The sequence below is a fragment of the Sus scrofa genome, chromosome 13 (assembly GCF_054392235.1).
Source record: "Sus scrofa isolate SSC_HxYL_T2T_F1_AM1 chromosome 13, Sscrofa_HxYL_maternal_Yorkshire_Landrace_v2.0, whole genome shotgun sequence".
NCBI lineage: Eukaryota > Metazoa > Chordata > Mammalia > Artiodactyla > Suidae > Sus > Sus scrofa.
The window spans coordinates 69,068,093-69,087,479 of NC_139395.1; the positions used below are offsets into that span (position 1 = coordinate 69,068,093).

The 19,387-nt window shown below is 39.0% G+C and overlaps 1 protein-coding gene across 1 annotated transcript in view; it reads left to right on the plus strand.

Moving 5' to 3' along the window:
- The window catches only part of GXYLT2 (glucoside xylosyltransferase 2), a 98,215-nt gene that overhangs the window by 31,164 nt on the left and 47,664 nt on the right, over positions 1 to 19,387 (plus strand). Inside the window, exon 3 of the mRNA XM_005669726.4 lies at positions 3,505 to 3,636. Within this exon, the coding sequence (XP_005669783.3) occupies positions 3,505 to 3,636 (132 nt within the window). The remainder of the gene's footprint in view (positions 1 to 3,504; positions 3,637 to 19,387) is intronic.

Here is a 19,387-nt window from a genome sequence, read left to right on the forward strand (position 1 = left end):
TAAAAAAAAAAAAAAACCAAAATGGAGTTCCCGTTATGGCACAGCAGGAACGAATCCGACTAGGAACCATGAGGTTGTAGGTTCGATCCCTGGCCTTGCTCAGTGGGTTAAGGATCCAGAGTTGCCGTGAACTGTGGTGTAGGTCGCAGACGGGGCTCAGATCTGGCATTGCTGTGGCTCTGGCATAGGCTGGCAGCAACAGCTCTGATTAGACCCCTAGCCTGGGAACCTCCATATGCCACTGGTGTGGCCCTAGAAAGGACAAAAGACCAAAAAAAAAAAAAAAAAAAAAAAAAGAGAGAAAAAGAAAACCAGGGATTTGATCAACCTTTTCTGTGAAAGACCAGCTAGTAAAGCTAGTAATTATTTTAGGCTTTGCAGAGTGTATGGTCTCACAGTTACTCAGCTGTATATCATAAAAGTAGCCATAGAAATATGTAGACAGATGGGTGTGGCTGTGTTTCAACAAAATTTGTAGCTGTGGACACTGAAATTCAAATTTCATATGATTTTCACATGTCACAAAATGTTACCCTTGTTTTTATTTTTTCAACATTTTTTTTTCTTTTTTGGCTGTACCCACAGCATGTAGAAATTCCCAGGCCTGGGATGGAATCCAGCCTATATCTCAGCTTAGGCAACACCAAATCATTAACCTACTATGCCACAGAGGGAACGCCTATTTTTTTCAACTATTTAATTTAATTTATTATTATTATTTTTTTAGGGCCACACCTGTGGCATATAGAATTTCCTAGGCTAGGGGTTAAATTGGAGCTGCAGCTGTGGCCCACACCACAGCTCACAACAAGGCCAGATCCATAACCCACTAAGTGAGGCCAGGAATCGAACCTGCATCCTCATGGATACTAGTCAGATTTGATACCACTGAGCCATGACAGGAACTCCTATTTTTTCAACTATTTTAAATGTCTAACCTGTTCTTGGCTTGTCTGTTATTTGTAGCAGGTCGGGTGTGGCCCTTCTACTACCATGCTTTGCTGACTCTTGTTCTGCAACCCTGTCACTGAGAGCTGCGTAGTATCTCAGAGCTTATTTAACCAACTTCTTATTTATATTGTTTTCCATTTTTCACTCTTACAAACAATACTATAATAAATAACCTTGTAATAAATATCTATGCACTTTTGGAATTTTTCCTTAAGGTAAATTCTTAGAGGTAGAGTTATTGTATCTTTGAAAAGGCATTAACTAAAAAAAGTTAAGGATGAAGTTCCTGTTGTGGTTCAGTGGGTTAAGAACCCAACATAGTGTCCTTGAGGATGCAGGTTCAATCCCTTGCCTTGCTCAGTGGGTTAAGGATCCAGCATTGCTGCAAGCTGCTATGTAGATCACAGATGCATCTTGGGTGAATCCAGTGTTGCTGTAGCTATAGTGTAGGCCAGCAGCTGCAGCTCCAATTCAACCCCTAGCTAGGGAACTTTCTTATGTCACTGGTGTGGCCCTAAAAATAAATAAATCAATAAATAAATTTTAAAAATAAAAAATTAAGGACATACACAGATATATATAGGCACATAAGCATATAAAATGATGCATAAGATTCCATGTCATTAGAGAATTGTAAATGAAAGCACTGAGATACCACTACCATTCATTAGAACAACTAATATCCACAACAATGACAACACCACATGCTGATACGGATGTGGAGCAACAGGAACTCTCACTCATTGCTGGTGGGAATACAAAATAACACAGCCACTTTGGAAGATAGCTTGGCAGTTTCTTAGAAAGCTAAATGTAAGCTGACCATACAATCTGGCAGTTGTACTCCTTGGTATTTACCTATATGGGTTGAAAAATTGTGCACACAAAAACTGGCACATAAATGTTTATAGCAACTTTTTTCACAATCACCCAAAACTGGAAACAGTCAAGATGCCCTTCAGTAGGCAAATGGATAAGCAAACTGTGATGTATCTATACTATGAAATATTGGTCAGTGATAGAAAATAAGTTATGAATCCATAAAAAGACATGGAGAAAGGTTAAGTGCATACTGCTAAGGAGAAAACCCAATCTGAAAAGGCTAAATATTGTATCATTCCAACCTTATCACATTTGTAAAAGGTAAAGCTGAGAGACAATAAAAATATCAGTGGTTGCTGGGAGTTCAGAAGAGAGGAGGGAGGGAGGAGGAATGAATAGGTGGCACAGAGGGGATTTTTAGGGCAGTGAAAATATTTTGTATGATGCTGTAGTGGTAGATACAGAACAACATGCCTTTGTTGAAACCCATAAAATTATACGACATGAAGAATAAACCCTAATATAAACTCTGGGCTTTACTTAATGTATTGGTATTGGCTCATTATTTGTAGCATATGTGCCAGTTTAACACAAGATATTAATGATGGGAGAAACTGGGGAGGGGGAGGAAGGAAAGAGGGTATATGGAACTTTCTGTACTTTCTGCTCAGTTTTTCTGTAAACAGAATTGCTCTGAAAAATAAAGTCTATTCCTTGATGTAATTTTATTATAAAATTAATATATGCAGGGAAATTAATATACTTTCTGTAAAAGTTCAAGAGTATAGGAATACAGACCTAGAAAATGAACTGCCACCAACTACACCTCGACAGGTACTCACTTTTAACAATTTGGTGCAACTGCTCAGATTTTTTTCTCTGCGATAAAGTATATATACATATATTTTCTCCTGTAAGATAGAACAATATTATAAATTTCTTTTTGCACTTTGCTTTTCCTGAAAAGGTAACTGTATGTCATAACCATTTTTCATGACAGCACATACAGGTCTACTTTATTTTAACTGTCCACTGGTCCATTGTGTATTTTTATCATAATGCATTTGCCCAGTTCCTTATTATTGAGCATTTGATGGGTTCCCAAGGTTTCTTTCTTTTTCTTTCTTTTTTTTTAAGTATTATTACACACTATGTTTGGTGAAAGTCCTTGTACCTCTGTCTACGGGTTTGTTGTTACCAATTTCTAAATTGCCCTCCTGGAAGTTTGTTCACATTTACCCTTGCAGTGTTTAGGTGCCAGTTTCCCATCATCCTTGCCAACTCTGGATGTTATTTTTTTAAGTCATAGCAATAGTCTTTTAGTCAATGAGTATTTATTGTGGTGATAGAGTTAGGCTTTCTGTGTATGCTGCCTGAAGGATTTCCACCTGGAGTTCCCATTGTGGCTCATCAGGTTAAGAACCTGACTGGTATCCATGAGGATGCCAGTTTGATACCTGGCCTCGATAAATGGGTTAAGGGTCCAGCGTTGCCTTGAGCTGTGGTGTAGGTTGCAGATGTAGCTTGGATCTGGTGTTGCTGTGGCTGTGGTATAGGCTGGCAGCTGCCGCTCCAGTTTGACTCCTAGCCCAGGAACTTCATATGTTGTGGATGTGGGCCTTAAAAAAAAAAAAAAAAAAAAAAAAATTCTACCTGGCCACCCAGAAGTTTTAGGTGTTTTCCATCTTTCTGAGGTCTTATGACCCTTCTCTTCCCTTCCATGTTTTTCAGCTACGACAGTGGCCTGACTCCTATACAAAGAAGTTTGAGCACAGAATCTACCCCATCACATTTTCGGTTGGAAACCCTCAGGAATGGAAGAAATTATTCAAGCCCTGTGCTGCCCAGAGACTCTTTCTACCGGTAGGAACACCTGCTTTTAATAAGATGTTGCTTGGAAGAGAATTGTGCTTGGAAACATCATGAAATTAACTAGGGTGTGTTTAGAAACATTTTACTGACAGTTGGAAGTATGTTCCTCTTGGATTCTGTAGTTGATGCTTTCAGTGTTCAGGTTTATCAAGAGATGGTCCCTGGATTTGAGAAATTGTCTTTCCCAAGGTTTGAGTGACCAATTGAAGAGCATCCAAAGCATGTCTTGGATTCTGTGTCTTTGTGACTATGGCTCCACCATTTACTGGCTCTGTGGACTTGAGAAAAATCACCCAACTTCTCTAAGACTCACATTCCTCCATAAGTTAGGCACATGGTTGGCCCTCAGATGTTATTTTCAGTTATTATTTCTCTTATAACAATAGCCACTACCAAATGTAGCCATGCTAAGGGATGATTCAGAGACGGTCCAGGGTTCCAGCTCACCTTTTCAGTTTTGAATTTTCAAATTGAATGTTTTTGTTTCCTTTAAAAAAAAAAAATCCTAAACATGGAATTCCCTGGTGGTTCAGTGAGTTAAGTATCTGGCATTGTCATTGCTGTGGTGTGGGTTCAGGAATTTCCACATGCTATGAGTGTAGCAAAAAAATCCTAAATAGAGGGGGTTCCGTGGTGGCCTAGTGGTTAGGACTCAGCATTTTCACTGCTGTGGCCCAGGTTCAGTTTCTGGTCTGGGAACTGAGATCCCACGTCAGGCTGCTGTACACTGTGGCCAAAAATAACAAACAAAACAAAAAACAAATGAAAATCCTTAATAGAAAAATCACTGAAGATATACCAGAACTGAGACAATTACTGAATGAAGATGGAAGCTTTGAACCATGAATTGCAACCTTGACACTTGTGAGGGCTAACACCTTCAGTAAACATTTCTTGAGTGCCCATTAGGTGCTAAGCCCTGGCTTAGTGATGGTGATATGGTAGTGAACAAGATAGCCATGATCTTGCCTTTGTGGAATCTGAGTCTAGCAAGGCATTGAACAGGTAGTTAGTAATGGTATCCATGCTGAGGTGGAGGTAACATGGGTTTCCAACTGGTCTGGGGCATGTGTAGAGAGAGGGTTCTCTTGAGGCATGGCTTTTACGCTGAGATGTGAAAGAAAGCACAGTAGGGGTCACTGAGTGACAAAAGCCTGGGAGGTAATGAAAGAGAAAAGGGTTCCATGCAGATGGAATAGTAGGTCCAAAGGCCCTGAGATGGGAGGGAGCATGTATGAGAAGAGAGAAGTCCCAGTAACCAGAAAATAGAGTGTGGTAGGATGGAAGAGATCAATAGGGGCTGGAGTTAGCAGACTCTCTGAGCTATGTTGAGATGTCTCATCTTTGTGTTAAGGGTAGTCAGAAACCATTGAACAGTTTCTAGCATGGAAGTGAGATGATCTGACTTAGGTTTTAGAGAGGACTCACTGGTTCACTGTAATGTGGACAGTAGAGTTGCTGAGGCCGTTTAATGATGACTTCTATGGTAGGTGTCCTGGAGCTGGATACAGAATATGCCTGAGAAATAGAATTACTAGTTCTTGTGATTGGCTGGCTGGGAAAGTCAATGGGTAGTGAGAATGATAAAGATTTCACCCAGGTTTCTGACCTGAACAACTATTAAAGTTGACCCATTTGAAATTGCCAATATTCAGGTATTTGTGACATACAAAAAAAGGCATCTTTCTTATGGTTCAGCCTACAAAATGGATGGCAATGCTATTTAATAATGGAAAAAGCTAAAGAAAGACCATTATTTATAAGGGAAGAGATGAGTTTAATTCAGGTCATATTTTGATTTTGAGGTGCCTGGAAAGATGCACACATCTCTTGATCTGAAATCCCAAATGGCAAATGACATTTTTAGCGTTTCTACACAGAACCTGTGGGAAAAAAATAAGGCCTGATGTACTCTTAGTGCTGATTTGCTATACAAGTCCATCACTATCAAATAACCTCTTTTTTACATGCCATAGCCTTTTATACATGTTGTGAGATGGGATCTATTACATAAAAATGAAAAGAAAAGATTCCCTCAAATTGGAAGTAAAATCTCTAGGTGGGTGATATGAGAATTAACTCCCTGCTGTGCGATATCACTTATATGTGGAACCTAAAAAAGTTAAATGAACTAATGAATATAACAAAAAAGAAACAGATTGACAGATAAAGAGAACAAACTAGTGGTTACCAGTGGGAAGAGGGAATGGAGGAAGGGCACGGTAGAGTTAGGAGATTAACAGGTACAATTACTGTGTATAAAATAAATAATCTATAAGGAGGAGTTGCCGTCATGGCTCAGTGGTTAATGAACCCAACTAGTATCCATGAGGACATGGGTTCGATCACTGGCCTCACTCAGTGGGTTAAGGATCTGGTGTTGCCACAATCTGTGGTGTAGCTCACAGATGTGGCTCAGACCCAGTGTTGCTGTGGCTATGGCATAGGCCGACAGCTGCAGCTCTGATTTGACCCCAATCCTGGGAACCTCCATATGTTATGGGTGCGGCTGTAAAAAAAATAATAATAATAAGCTACAAGAATATATTACATAGTACAGGGAATATAGTCAATACTTTATAATAACTATACATAGAGTTTAATCTTTAAAAATTGTGTATCGCTGGAGCTCTGCTGTGGTACAGTGGGTTAAAAATCTGACTGCAGCAGCTTGGGTCACTGTGGAGGTTCAGATTCTATCCCTGGTCTGGTGCAGTGGGTTAAAGGATCCAGCATTCCCACATCTATGGTGTAGGTGGCAGCTGCAGCTCAGATTCGGTCCCTTGGTCCAGGAACTTCCATATGCCATGCGTGCAGCCATTAAAAAAAAAAAAAAGTAAAAATTGTGAATCACTAGGTTGTACACTTGAAACTTATATAATATTGTACATCAAATATGCCTCAATAAAAAAACATTTAATAGGAGTTCCCTAGTGGCCCAGCAGTTAAGGGTGCAGTGTTGTCACTGCTGTGGCTCAGGCCACTACAAGGCATGTGTTCGATCCCTGGACCAGAAACTTCTGCATGCCACAGCATGGCCCCAAAAAAATTTAAATAAAAATTACCATTTGAGAAGATGAGAGAAAAAATCTCAGGTTTCTGCTTCTTATCTCTGTTTTAGGGGAAAAGAATATTAGAAAGCTCAAGTTATGTTGGAAAATTGTTTCCCCAACCTATCTAAAAATATAATAGCAACCCTTTAGAAAACATTTGAAATTTCCCTGACCTTGAATTGTGACTTTATTGCTGCTGCACACACACAAAAAAAACAAACCCCACTACATGATGGTTTTCATTCATTCCCAGCTAAACAAGTCTGTGGCATTTTGAATGACAAATGGGTTCCAGCGTTCCTTATCTGCTATTGATAATGGAAACTAGCCCTTCTTAAAAATAATAAAGAGAGATTGTGGTTGACAGGACATTTACCTTCCCTGAGTTGTGTATCATAATAGCAGATTATAAACATGGTGTTTCTGGACATCAGTGAGATATATTGATCCTCAGGGTAATTTGAAATAAAGTCTAGGTGATGTTTTCCTTGAAATTCATCTTTATAAAACCAAATCAGGTATGCTGCTGAGGTAACACAAAGGAGATGGAGATTCTAAAATGCAAGCATTCTAGCCCTGGCCAGTCTTTTGACTTAGAATCACAGTCTCAACCTTTTTTCCTAAGGGCGTGTCATCTACCCCAAATCGATAGATGAAGCTCTTTCTTAGGTAAATTTTACATATCAGAATAAGATCAGAGCACAGCCTTGAGTATTAGAACTCGAATATTAGATTCTCAAGTACAATTAGTGGAATTCAGATTCCTCCAATTCAAGAGTTATGGAGTCCTAAAAATCAGTGGATGTTTACTTTTCTGTTCCTGTGAATAATGGACCTGCGAGCAGGACCATTATTAGTGCCACTTAAACAGCAGAGAGTATGATTAAGCTCTCTAGGCTGCATCCTGCTTTCAGATAATTCAGAAGCTCAAAGTATTTAAAACAATATGCCAATCACAAATAAATCAAATCTATCCGTTCAGTTGATCCTGGAGGACTTTTCCCTTTTTCCTTAGTAAAGGTTGGGAGCCTTTTCTTTTCTTTTCTTTTCTTTTTTTTTTTTCCTTGTCTTTTTAAGGCTGCAACCATGGCATGTGAGGTGCCCAGGCTAGGGGTCGAATTGGAGCTACATCACAGCCATGGCAATGCAGGATCAGAGCCACATCTGCCACCTACACCACAGCTCATGGCAATGCCAGATCCTTAACCCAATGAGGAAGGCCAAGGATCAAACCTACGTCCTCGTGGGTGCTAGTCAAATTCGTTTCTGCTGAGCCCTGACGGGAACTCCAGGAGCCTTTTCTTAATGTAAGAAAAATTGTTTTGTGAATTTATAAAACTTATCTCTCATTTAATAGGAATTAGTGAGGTTTTATAATGGACATCCATATTTTGTTATACAGTGTGCCTATTTGATTATAAAGATCTATCTTAATAATCTTCTTGTCTGGAGATTCTGGACATATTTAAAATATGACAAGAGATCATTGGATTGCAGAATCATCTGATTCTGATTGCAGAACCTTCTTACATTTGGCAAGTGACACCCAATATGGTAATATGAGGTCGGTTAAGGCACTGTCGAGGCTTCACCCTGAGAAAGGAGTTATAACTGCCAGCCTATGCCACAGCCACAGCAACACAGGCGGATTCAAGCCATATCTGCAACCTACACCACAGCTCACAGCAATACTGGATCCTTAACCCACTGAGCAAGGGCTGGGATCAAACCCGCAACCTCATGGTTCCTAGTCGAATTAAATTCTGCTGAGCCACAACAGGAACTCCGGAACAACCTTTCCACAGTACTTATCATTTACTCACATATTATTAAAAGTTTGACATTCGTGATAATAGTTACAACTTTTGGTCGCATGTGAGAGAAACTCAGTTTCAACTAGCTAAGCAAAGAAGGCAATTTATTCACTTATCTGACTGTGGAGTCCAGATGATAGGGCTAATCTTAAGCACAGCCAGATCCAGAGACTCATCTAATGTCACTAGGGCCCTGTCTGTCTCTCTCCCAGTCCCTTGCAAGGCTCAGTCTGTGAGAATGCAGATTGCCTGAGGCAGCCTGAGATCCAAATTCTAGAAGCTTAGCTATTATAGCAGAAAAATACCCTGGCAAGGTGGTGACATCTGAAATGGTGACATGAGAAGCTAAGTGAAATCACTCCCCAATGAAACAACCATAACTGATTAAAATTATTTGTAAAACAATTATCTGGACTCTTTGAAAATTCTCCTAAGGGCCTAAAGAAGAAACATATTTCTGACTCAAGAAAATCTACTAAAACTTAAAGAGTGAGAGACTTTGACATTTGAATCATGACCCTCCCTGTCCCTTCCCCTTCTAGCTCAGCATGATGGAACCCCAACTCTAGGCAGTTCAGTTAAGTACATAGGGATCCTCCAGTGTTGTGACAGCTGTGGCATAGATCACAGCTGCAGTTTGGATTTGATCCCTGGCCCAGGAACTTTCATATGCCACTGGTGCAGCCACACCTCCCATATGAGGTCTATGGTATTTCCTCGGGAGGAGTAGGTCGTCAGCATTTCTCATCTCTACCAGCTATGTGTTACAGAGCTTAAATTCCTGACAAGTGTGGCCAGGGTTTCAGAAGCTCCCTCCGTTAAGAGGAAGCTCCATGAGAGCAGCAAGCTGAACTACAAGCCAGTTAGTTTACACTGGAGAACCAGGGAAAGAGACAAATAAAAAATACCTTCCTAACTCTATCAGAACAGAGTGCAAAGACCAGCCTCTAAAGCTACCCCTGCAAATAGACCTGGATTGAATGGATCAGACTGCAAAGCAATTTAGGCTCAGGCCATTGTGAAAATCAGTAGAGCAATCAGTTGGCCATAAGTAAAGGATATTAGCTGGGTGTAATACCAACAGAAATGGACAGCTTAAGAGAATGATTGGAGGAAGAGTTAGTCAAAGAGAGCCCTGAAAAAAACATTGTCATCCTGGGTGACTGTGAGTTTGCACAAGGCTGCTCTTGTTGAAGAACAGCATCATAGGTTTCACACAGTGGGTGAAGTGGACTCCGCTGTAATAGTCCAGTCAAGATACTAAACGAACAAGCAAACAACATCAACCAGCCCTGCATGTCAGGTTGGGGTGTGGGGTGGGGAGGGTAGAGGATCATTATCCAGCATTGCCACTATATATTATCTAAAACATCCTAAAATGTATTATCATGCTAAAATATATTAATGTGGTGAAAATAGTATCTAAATTTTTTTCAACAAAAAAAATAAGAGACAGGCAAATAAACAGGAAAGTGTGACTCATTCACAAAGAAAAATACAGGCAACAGAGACTGCTGCTGAGAGGACTCAGCTGTCAGATTGCATAGAGAAACACTTAAAAACAGCCATTACAAATATGTTCAAGCAGCAAAAGGAACTTGTGCTTAAAGAAGTAAAATAACATATGATGACAATATTTCATAAAAATAAGGACTATCCATAAATAAATTTGTTATTTTTTTTAAGAGCCAAATAGAAGTTCTGCAGTTGAAAGGTAAAGTAACTGAAATAAATAAAAAAAACTGGAGGTCCCGTTATGTCACAGAAGAAACAAATCCGACTAGGAACCACGAGGTGGCGGGTTTGATCCCTGGCCTTGCTCAGTGGGTTAGGGACCCAGCATTTCCGTGAGCTGTGGTGTAGGTTGCAGACGCTGCTCAGATCCCCACGTTGCTGTGGCTGTGGCATAGGCCGGTGGCTACAGCTCTGATTGGACCCCTAGCCTGGGAACCTCCATATGCCGCAGGTGTGCCCCTCAAAAAGACAAAAGACCAAAAAAAAAAAAAAAAAGAAAGAAAGAAAAATCTTTGGGAGGGCTCACTATTGCTTTAAACCTAAAATGGAAAGAATCAAGATGGGATTAAAATGGCAGAATAGAAGGACTGGAGCTCAACTTCTCTCATTAAAACAACAAATTACAACCAAATGCTGAACAACCTTCAGCCAAATGGACTGGAAACTTTCAAAAAGATATCCTACTCCAGAAGACAAAGAGCAGGCCACATCAAGAGGTAGGAGAGGCAATTACACAGTATAAGCAAGCCCATCCCTCCCAGGCAGGAAGCACACAGACCGGAAAGTAACTCTATCACAGAGACTCACCTACGGGAGTGAGTGTTCTGAGCCCCACCTCAGGTCCCCACACCTGGGGATCTGGCATTGGGAGAGCCCCCAGAGTATCTGTCATTGAAGGCCAGAGGGGCTTGTGTGCAGGAGCTCCATGGGACTGGGGGAAATGGAGACGCCATTGTGCATTCATGTGCACTGGATCCCAGGGCAAAGTAGAGGCTCCATAGGAATCTGGATTGGACCTGACTGCACTTCCTGGAAGATCTTCTGGGAAAACAGGGTGACTGTGGCTCATTGTGGGGGAAGGACATTGGAAGCAAAGCTCTTGGGAATACTCGTCAATGTGTGTTTCTCTGGAGATGGCCATTTTGGGAAAATCTGGCCTAATCCATCAGTGCTGAGAAGCCCCAGCCTGGGATCACAGCCCCACCCATCAATAAACAGGATGCCTAAAGACCCCCCCAGGCACACAGACACCTGTAATCTCACCCAGAGACAAAACCCCATCCACCAGAGGGATAGGAATCCACCCCCACCTACCCGGGGGTTGGCCCCAGTCCCTCCAATCAGGAAGCCTACAGCAAACCCCCATATTAGCTTCAGCCACAAGGGGGGCCGACATCAGAAGTAAGAGAGGCTATAACTCTATTGTCTGCAAAAGGGAGATTACACTAAAAACCTATAAAAATGAAAAAGCAGAAAACTATAAATTAGATGAGGGAGAAAGAAACCCTCCCCCCAAAACAGCTAAGTGATCAAGAGATTATCAGCCTCCAGGAAAAAGACTTTAGACTGAAGATGATGCAAAATATCTGAAATAAACTGGAGGCAAAGATTGATAATTTACAGGTATCACTGAGCAAAGAAATACAAGATTTAAACCTTAAGCAAGCAGATATACAAAATGCATTACCTGAAATAAAAAATTTGTTAGAAGCAACCAACAGCAGAATACAGGAGGCAGAAGAACGAATAAGCGAGGTGGAGGACAGACTAGTGGAAATCACTGATGTGGAACAGAAAAGAGAAAAAAGGTTGAAAAGAAATGAAGACAGTCTCAGAGAACTCTGGGACAATGTTAAGCACACCAACATCCATATTATAGGTGTTCCAGAAGAAGAAGAGAGAGAGAAAAGACAGAAAAAATATTCGAAGAGATAATAGCCAAAAACTTCCCTAACATGGGAAAGGAATCACTCACTCAAATCGAGGAAGCATGACGAGTACCATATAAAATAAACCCAAGGAGGAACACCCTGAGACACCTATTAATAAAACTGACCAAGTTAAAGACAAAGAGAAAATACTGAGAGGAGCTAGGGAAAAGAAACAAATAACATCCAAGGGAACCCCGATAAGTTATCGGCAGATTTTTCAGCAGAAGCTCTACAGACCAGAAGGGAGTGGCATGATATATTTAAAGTGATGAAAGAAAAAAAACCTCCAACCAAAATTACTTTACCCAGCAAGGCTCTTATTCAGATTTGAAGGAGAAATCAAAAGCTTTACAGATAAACAAAAGCTAAGAAAATTCAGCACCACAAAACCAGCTTTACAGCAAGTACTAAAGGGACTTCTCTAGGTGGAAAAGAAAAGAAACAAAAATACCACAAATGACAAGGCTCATCAGTAAAGGCATATATACAGTAAAGGAAGGAAATCATCTACACACAATTATGCTACCAAAATCAGAAATCATGAGAAGAGGAGGGTACAAATGCAGGACACTGGAGATGCACTTGCAATTAAGAGTCCAACAACTTGAAACAATCTTGTATATATATAGACTCCTATATCAAAACTTCAGGGTAACTGCAAATCAAAAATCTACACTTGATAAAAAAACAAATAAGAGAAATCAACTCAAATACAGCACTAAATAGAGTCACCAAACCACACGAGGAGAAAACAAGAAAAGAAGGGAAGAAAAAAGAGCAACAAAAACAAATCCAAAACAGTTAATAAAATGGCAATAAGAACATACATATCAATAATTACCTTAAGTGTTAATGGACTAAATGCCCCAACTAAAAGACATAGACTGGATAAATGGATATAAAAACAAGATCCATATATATGCTGTCCTCAAGAGACCCACTTCACTTCTAGGGACACATACTAATTGAAATTGAGAGGATGGAAGAAAATATTCCATGAAAACGGGAATGAAAAGAAAGTTGGAGTAGCAATACTCATATCAGAAAAAATAGACTTTAAAATGAAGAATATTTTAAGAGACAAAGAAGGACATTACATAATGATCAGTGGATCAATCCAAGGAGAAAATATAACAATTTTAAATATATACACACCCAACATAGGTTCACCTCAATATATAAGGCAACTGCTAACAACCTTAAAAGGACACATCAACAATAACACAATCATAGTGGGGGACTTTAACACCCCACTTACAGCAATGGACAGATCGTCCAGACAGAAAATCAATAAGGAAGCGCAGGCCCTGAATGAAGCATTAGACCAGATGAACTTAATAGATATTTATAGGACTTTCCATCCCAAAGCAACAGAATACACATTCTTCTCAAGTGCAAACAGAACATTCTCTAAGATCGATCACATCCTTGGCTACAAATCAAGCTTCAGTAACTTTAAGAAAATTGGATTCATACCAAGCGTCTTTTCTGACCACAACGCTATACGACTGGAAATCAACAAGAAAAAAACTGGAAAAAAACACAAACACATGGAGACTAAACAACATGCTACTAGACAACTGATAGATCACTGAAGAAATCAAAGAGAAAATTAAAAAATACCTCAAAGCAAATGACAACAAAGATACGACACTCCAAAACCTATGAAATGCAGCAAAAGCAGTACTAAGAGGGAAGTTTATAGCAATATAAGCCTACCTCAGGAAACGAGAAAAAGCTCAAATAAACAATCTAACTTTATATATAAAGCAGCTAGAGAGAGAGGAACAGACAAGACCTAAAGTTAGCAGAAGGAAAGAAAACATAAAGATCAGAGCAGAAATCAATGAAATAGAAATGAAGAAAACCATGGAAAAGATCAATGAAACTAAAAGCCGGTTCTTGAAAAGATCAACAAAATTGATAAACCCTTAGCCAGACTTACCAGGAAAAAAAGAGAGAGGACTCAAGTCAATAAAATTAGAAATGAAAAAGAAGTTACAAAGGACACCACAGAAATGCAAAGGATCCTAAGAGACTACTATATGCAACTATATGCTAATAAAATGGAAAACCTAGAAGAAATGGACAAATTCTTAGAAAGGTACAATCTTCCAACACTAAACCAGGATGAAATAGAAAAGATGAATGGACTAATCACAAGAACTAAAGTTGAAACTCTGATTAAAAAAACTTCCAACAAACAAAAGTCAGTAACAGATGGCTTCACAGACAAATTCTATCAAACATTTAGAGAAGAGCTAACACCTGTCCTGAAACTATTCCAAAAGACTGCAGAGGAAGGTACACTCCCAAACTCATTCTATGAGCCCACCATCACCCTGATACCAAAACCAGACAAAGATACCACAAAAAAAGAAAATTACAGGCCAACCTCACTGGATTAACATAGCTGCAAAAATCCTCAACAAAAGACTAGCAAGCTGAATCCAACAATACATTCAAAGGATTGTACATCATGATCAAGTGGGATTTATCCCAGGGATGCAAGGGTTCTTCAGTATCCATAAGTCAATCAGTGTGATACACCACATTAACAAACTGAAGAATAAAAACCATATGATCCTCTCAGTAGACGCAGAAAAAGCCTTTGACAAAATACAACACTCATTTCTGATAAAAACCCTTCAGAAAGTGGGCCAAGAGGGAACCTATCTGAACATAATAAAGGCCATATGTGGCATACCCAGAGCTAATATCATTCTCAATGTTGAAAAGGTGAAAGAATTCCTGCTGAGATCAGGAACAAGACAAGGATGTCCTCTCTCGCCATTACTATTCAACATAGTTTTGGAAATCCTAGCCACAGCAATCAGAGAAGAAAAAGAGATAAAAGGAATCCAAATTGGAAAAGAAGAAGAAAAACTATTACTATTTGCAGATGACATGATAGAATCCTAAAGATGCTACCAGAAAACTGTTAGAGCTCATCAATGAATTTGGCAAAGTTGCAGGATACAAAATTAATACACAGAAATCAACTGCATTTCCATATACTGACAACAAAAGATCAGAAAGAGAAATTAGAGAAACAATCCCATTTACCATTACATCAAAAAGAATAAAATACTTAGGAATATACCTACCTAAAGAGACAAAATACCTGTACTCTGAAAACTATAAGACACTTATGAAAGAATCAAAGATGACGCAAAGAGATGGAAAGACATACCATGCTCTTGGATTGGAAGAGTCAATATTGTCAAAATGACTATGCTGCCCAAGGCAATCTACAGATTCAATGCAATCCCTATTAAATTACCAAGGAAATTTTTCACAGAACTAGAACAAAATATATTAAAGGTTTTTTTTTTGGAAGCACAAAAGATCCAGAATAGCCAATGCCATCCTGATAAAGAAAAGTGGAGCTGGAAGAATCAGGCTCCCTGACTTCAGACAATACTACAAAGCTACAGTAATCAAAACCATATGGTACTGGCACAAAGGCAGAAATATAGCCCAGTGGAAAGAATATATAGGATAGAAAGCCCAGAAGTAAACCCACGCACCTATAGTCAACTAATCTATGACAAAGGAGGCAAGAATATACAATGGAGAAAAGGCAGCCCCTTCAATAAGTGGTGCTGGGAAAACTGGACAGCCACATGGAAAAGAATGAAATTAGAACACTTCCTAACACTATACACAAAAATAAACTCAAAATGGATGAAGATCTAGATGTAGGACCAGATACTATAAAACTCTTAGAGGAAATCATAGGCCATACACTCTTGAACATGAGTGACAGCAACATCTCCTCCTATAGTAATGACAATAAAAGCGAAAACAAATGGGACTTAAGTAAGCTTAAAAGTTTCTGCACAGCAAAGGAAACCCAAACAAAATGAAAAGACAGCCCACAGAATGTGAGATAATATTTGCAAATGAAGCAACTGACAAGGGATTAATCTCCAAAATTTATAAACACCTCCCTCCAGTCAATACCAAAAAAAACAAACAACCCCATCAAAAAATGGGCAGATATAAACAGACAATTCTCTAAAGAAGACGTATGGATGGCCAAAAAACACATGAAAAGATGTTCAACATCACTCATTATTAGAGAAATGCAAATCAAACCCACAATGAGGTACCACATTACACCAGCCAGTATGGCCATCATCAAAAAGTCTACAAACAATAAGTGCTAGAGAGGGTGTGGAGAAAAGGGAACCCTATTACACTGTTGGTGGGAATGAAAATTGATGCAAGCACTGTGGAAAACAGTATGGAGATTCCTTAGAAAACTCAAAATAGAACTACCATTTGATCCAGCAATCCCACTCCTGGGCATCTATCCAGAGAAATCCATGACTCGAAAAGACACATGTACTCCAGTGTTCATAGGAACACTATATACAATAGCCAAGACATGGAAACAGCCTAAATGTCCATTGACAGAAGAGTGGATAAAGATGTGGTACATATACACAGTGGAATATTACTCAGCCATTAAAAGGAACGATAAAATGGCATTTGCAGCAACATGGATGGACCTAGAAATTATCATGCTAAGTGAAGTCAGTCAAACAATGAAACACCAACATCAAATGCTATCACATGTGGAATCTAAAAAATGGACACAATGAACTTCTTTGCAGAACAGATATGGACTCACAGACTTTGAAAACCTTATGGTTTTCAAATGAGACAGGTTGGGGGGTGGGGGGATGCCCTGAGGGTTTGGGATGGAAATGCTATAAAATTGGGTTGTGATGATTGCTGTATAGCTATAAATGTAATAAAACTCATTGAATAATAAAAAGAATCAGTAAATTTTTGAATATAATCAATACTAATTATACAATCTGAAGAACAAATGAAATAAAAAATAAAATTAAACAGACTCAGAGATATAAAATACCATTAGACCCACCAGGACATATATAATGGGAGCACCAGAAGGAGGGAGGAGAGAAAGGAATAGAAAAAATTTTTGAAAAAGTAATGTTTGAAAACTTGCAAATTTGATGAAAAATAATCTATACATCAAAAATTAACTGCAAGTAAGATAAGCTCAGAGATCCACACAAAGATAAATCATAGTAAAAATTCTAAAAGACAAAGAGAAAGTCTTATAAGCAGCAAGTGAAAAATTACTTCTAACATATAAAGGAACTCCAATAGGAGTAACAGCTGGCTTACTCATTAGAAACTGTGGAGGCCGCGTGCCATGAGATGACATTATTTGAAGTGCCAAAAAAGGTGGGGAACAGAGAGGATTGTCAGCCAAAAATCTTTTATCCAGAAAAATTATTTTTTAAATGAAGGTGAAATAAGTCACTGCCAGATAAACAAAATATTAGCCAGTTCATTTATAGCAGAACCATCATAAAAACAAAAGAAATTCTTCAGGCTGAAAGCAAGTGACTCTATATAGTAATTAAAATGATATTTTTTTAAAAGAGCACCAATAAAGGCATTTATGCAAAAGACAATGTAAATGAATATTTCTTATTCCTTATTCTCTTGATTTATTTAAAAAACAATTGTAGGAAACATTGTGTATATACAGTGGGCCTATAACATAGAAATGTAATATATTTAACAATAATAGCACAAAGGAGGTGGGACTAGAGAAAAATTGTATGAAGTAAGAAAAAAATGACACCAGACAGTAATTTGAATCCACAGGAATAAATGAAGAAAATTAAAAAATGGTAGGTATGTAAGAAAATTAATGTAACAAACTTCATAAATATATGCTTCCTCTTCTTCCTCTCTTAGCTTCTTTAAAACACAAAATTATATGAAGTAGCAGTTATACTGTTGCATTTGTAACATAATAGATGTAATATGTATAAGAATGATGTCATAAAATGGAAGAGAAGAAATAGAGTTATATATGACTAACACTTGTGTATATCATTGAAATGAAGTTAGTGTAAATCTGAAGTGTGGAGTTCCTGTCGTGGTGCAGCAGAAATGAATCCAACTAGGAACCATGAGGTTTCGGGTTCAATCCCTGGCCTCTCTCAGTGGGTTAAGGATCCGGCATTGCCTTGAGCTGTGGTATAGGTCACAGATGTGGCTCAGATCCCAAGTTACTGCAGCTCTGGTGTAGGCTGGCAGCTACAGCTCCCATTGGACCCCTAGCCTGGGAACCCCCATATGCTATGCGTGCGGCCCTAAAAAGACAACAGACAAAAAAATGCTACATTAGAAAATACTCAGTGCAAGGAGTTCCTGTTGTGGCTCAGCAGAAAAGAGCCTGACTAGTATCTATGAGGATGCAGGCTCCATCCTTGGCCTTGCTCAGTGGTTTAAAGATCCAGTATTGCTGCGAGCTGTGGTGTAGGTTGCAGTCGTGGCTCAGATCCTGTGTTGCTGTGGCTGTGGCATAGGCCAGAAGTTGCAGCTCAGATTCGACCCCTAGCCTGGGAACTTTGATATGCCCTAAAAAACAAAAGAAAGCAAGCAAGCAAGACAGCAAGAAAGAAAGAAAATAGTGCAAAAGAAAGCACTAAAAGAAGCCTAAAGGAATAGAAAAACATAAGACATTGAAAACAAAAGTAAATTAGCAGACATAAATTCAGCTTTAACTGTATTAACATTAAATCAGATTGGATAGAAATCCAGTCAAAAGACAAATTACTAGGGATAGATGAAAAAGAATACAATCTAACTCTGTGCTATTCACAGGAAATACACCTTAGGTTCAAAATACATACAGGTTGGAAGCAAAAGAATGGGAAAATATGTCAATCAAAGAAAAACAAAAAAGCTGGAGTAGGAGTTCCCATGGTGGCTCAGCGGAAAAAATCTGACTAGCATCCGTGAGGATGCAGGTTTGATCCCTGGCCTCGCTCAGTAGGCTAAGGATCCAGTGTTGCGGTGAGCTGTGGTGTAGGTGGCAGATATGGCTCAAATCTCGCATTGCTGTGGCTCTGGTGTAGGCTGGCAGCCATAGCTCCAATTTGACCCCTAGTCTGGGAACCTCCATATGCCACGGGTGTGGCCCTGAAAAGACAAAGGACAAAAAAAAAAAAAAAAAACCATCAAAAGCTGGAGTAGCTATACTAATATCAGATAAAATAGAATTTAAAAGGAAACATTACTAGAGAAAAACTGGCATATTTTATGATAAGAGTGTGAGTCCACCAAGAAAATATAACAGTTATAAATATATATATAGCTCCCAAAATACATGAAAAAAAATGGACAGAATTAAAGGGAGAAATATGCAATCCACCAATAATAGTAGGACTCTTCAGTGCCCCACATTCAGTGATGGATTAAGCAGTAGGCAGAACATCAACAAAGAAATAGAATACTTGAACAACACTGTAAACCAGCTGGATGAATAGACATCTGTAGAACATTCCACTCAACACCAGCAGAACACATATTCTTCTGAGTGGATATGGAATATTCTCCAAGATAGACTGTACGTTAGGCCATAAAAAGA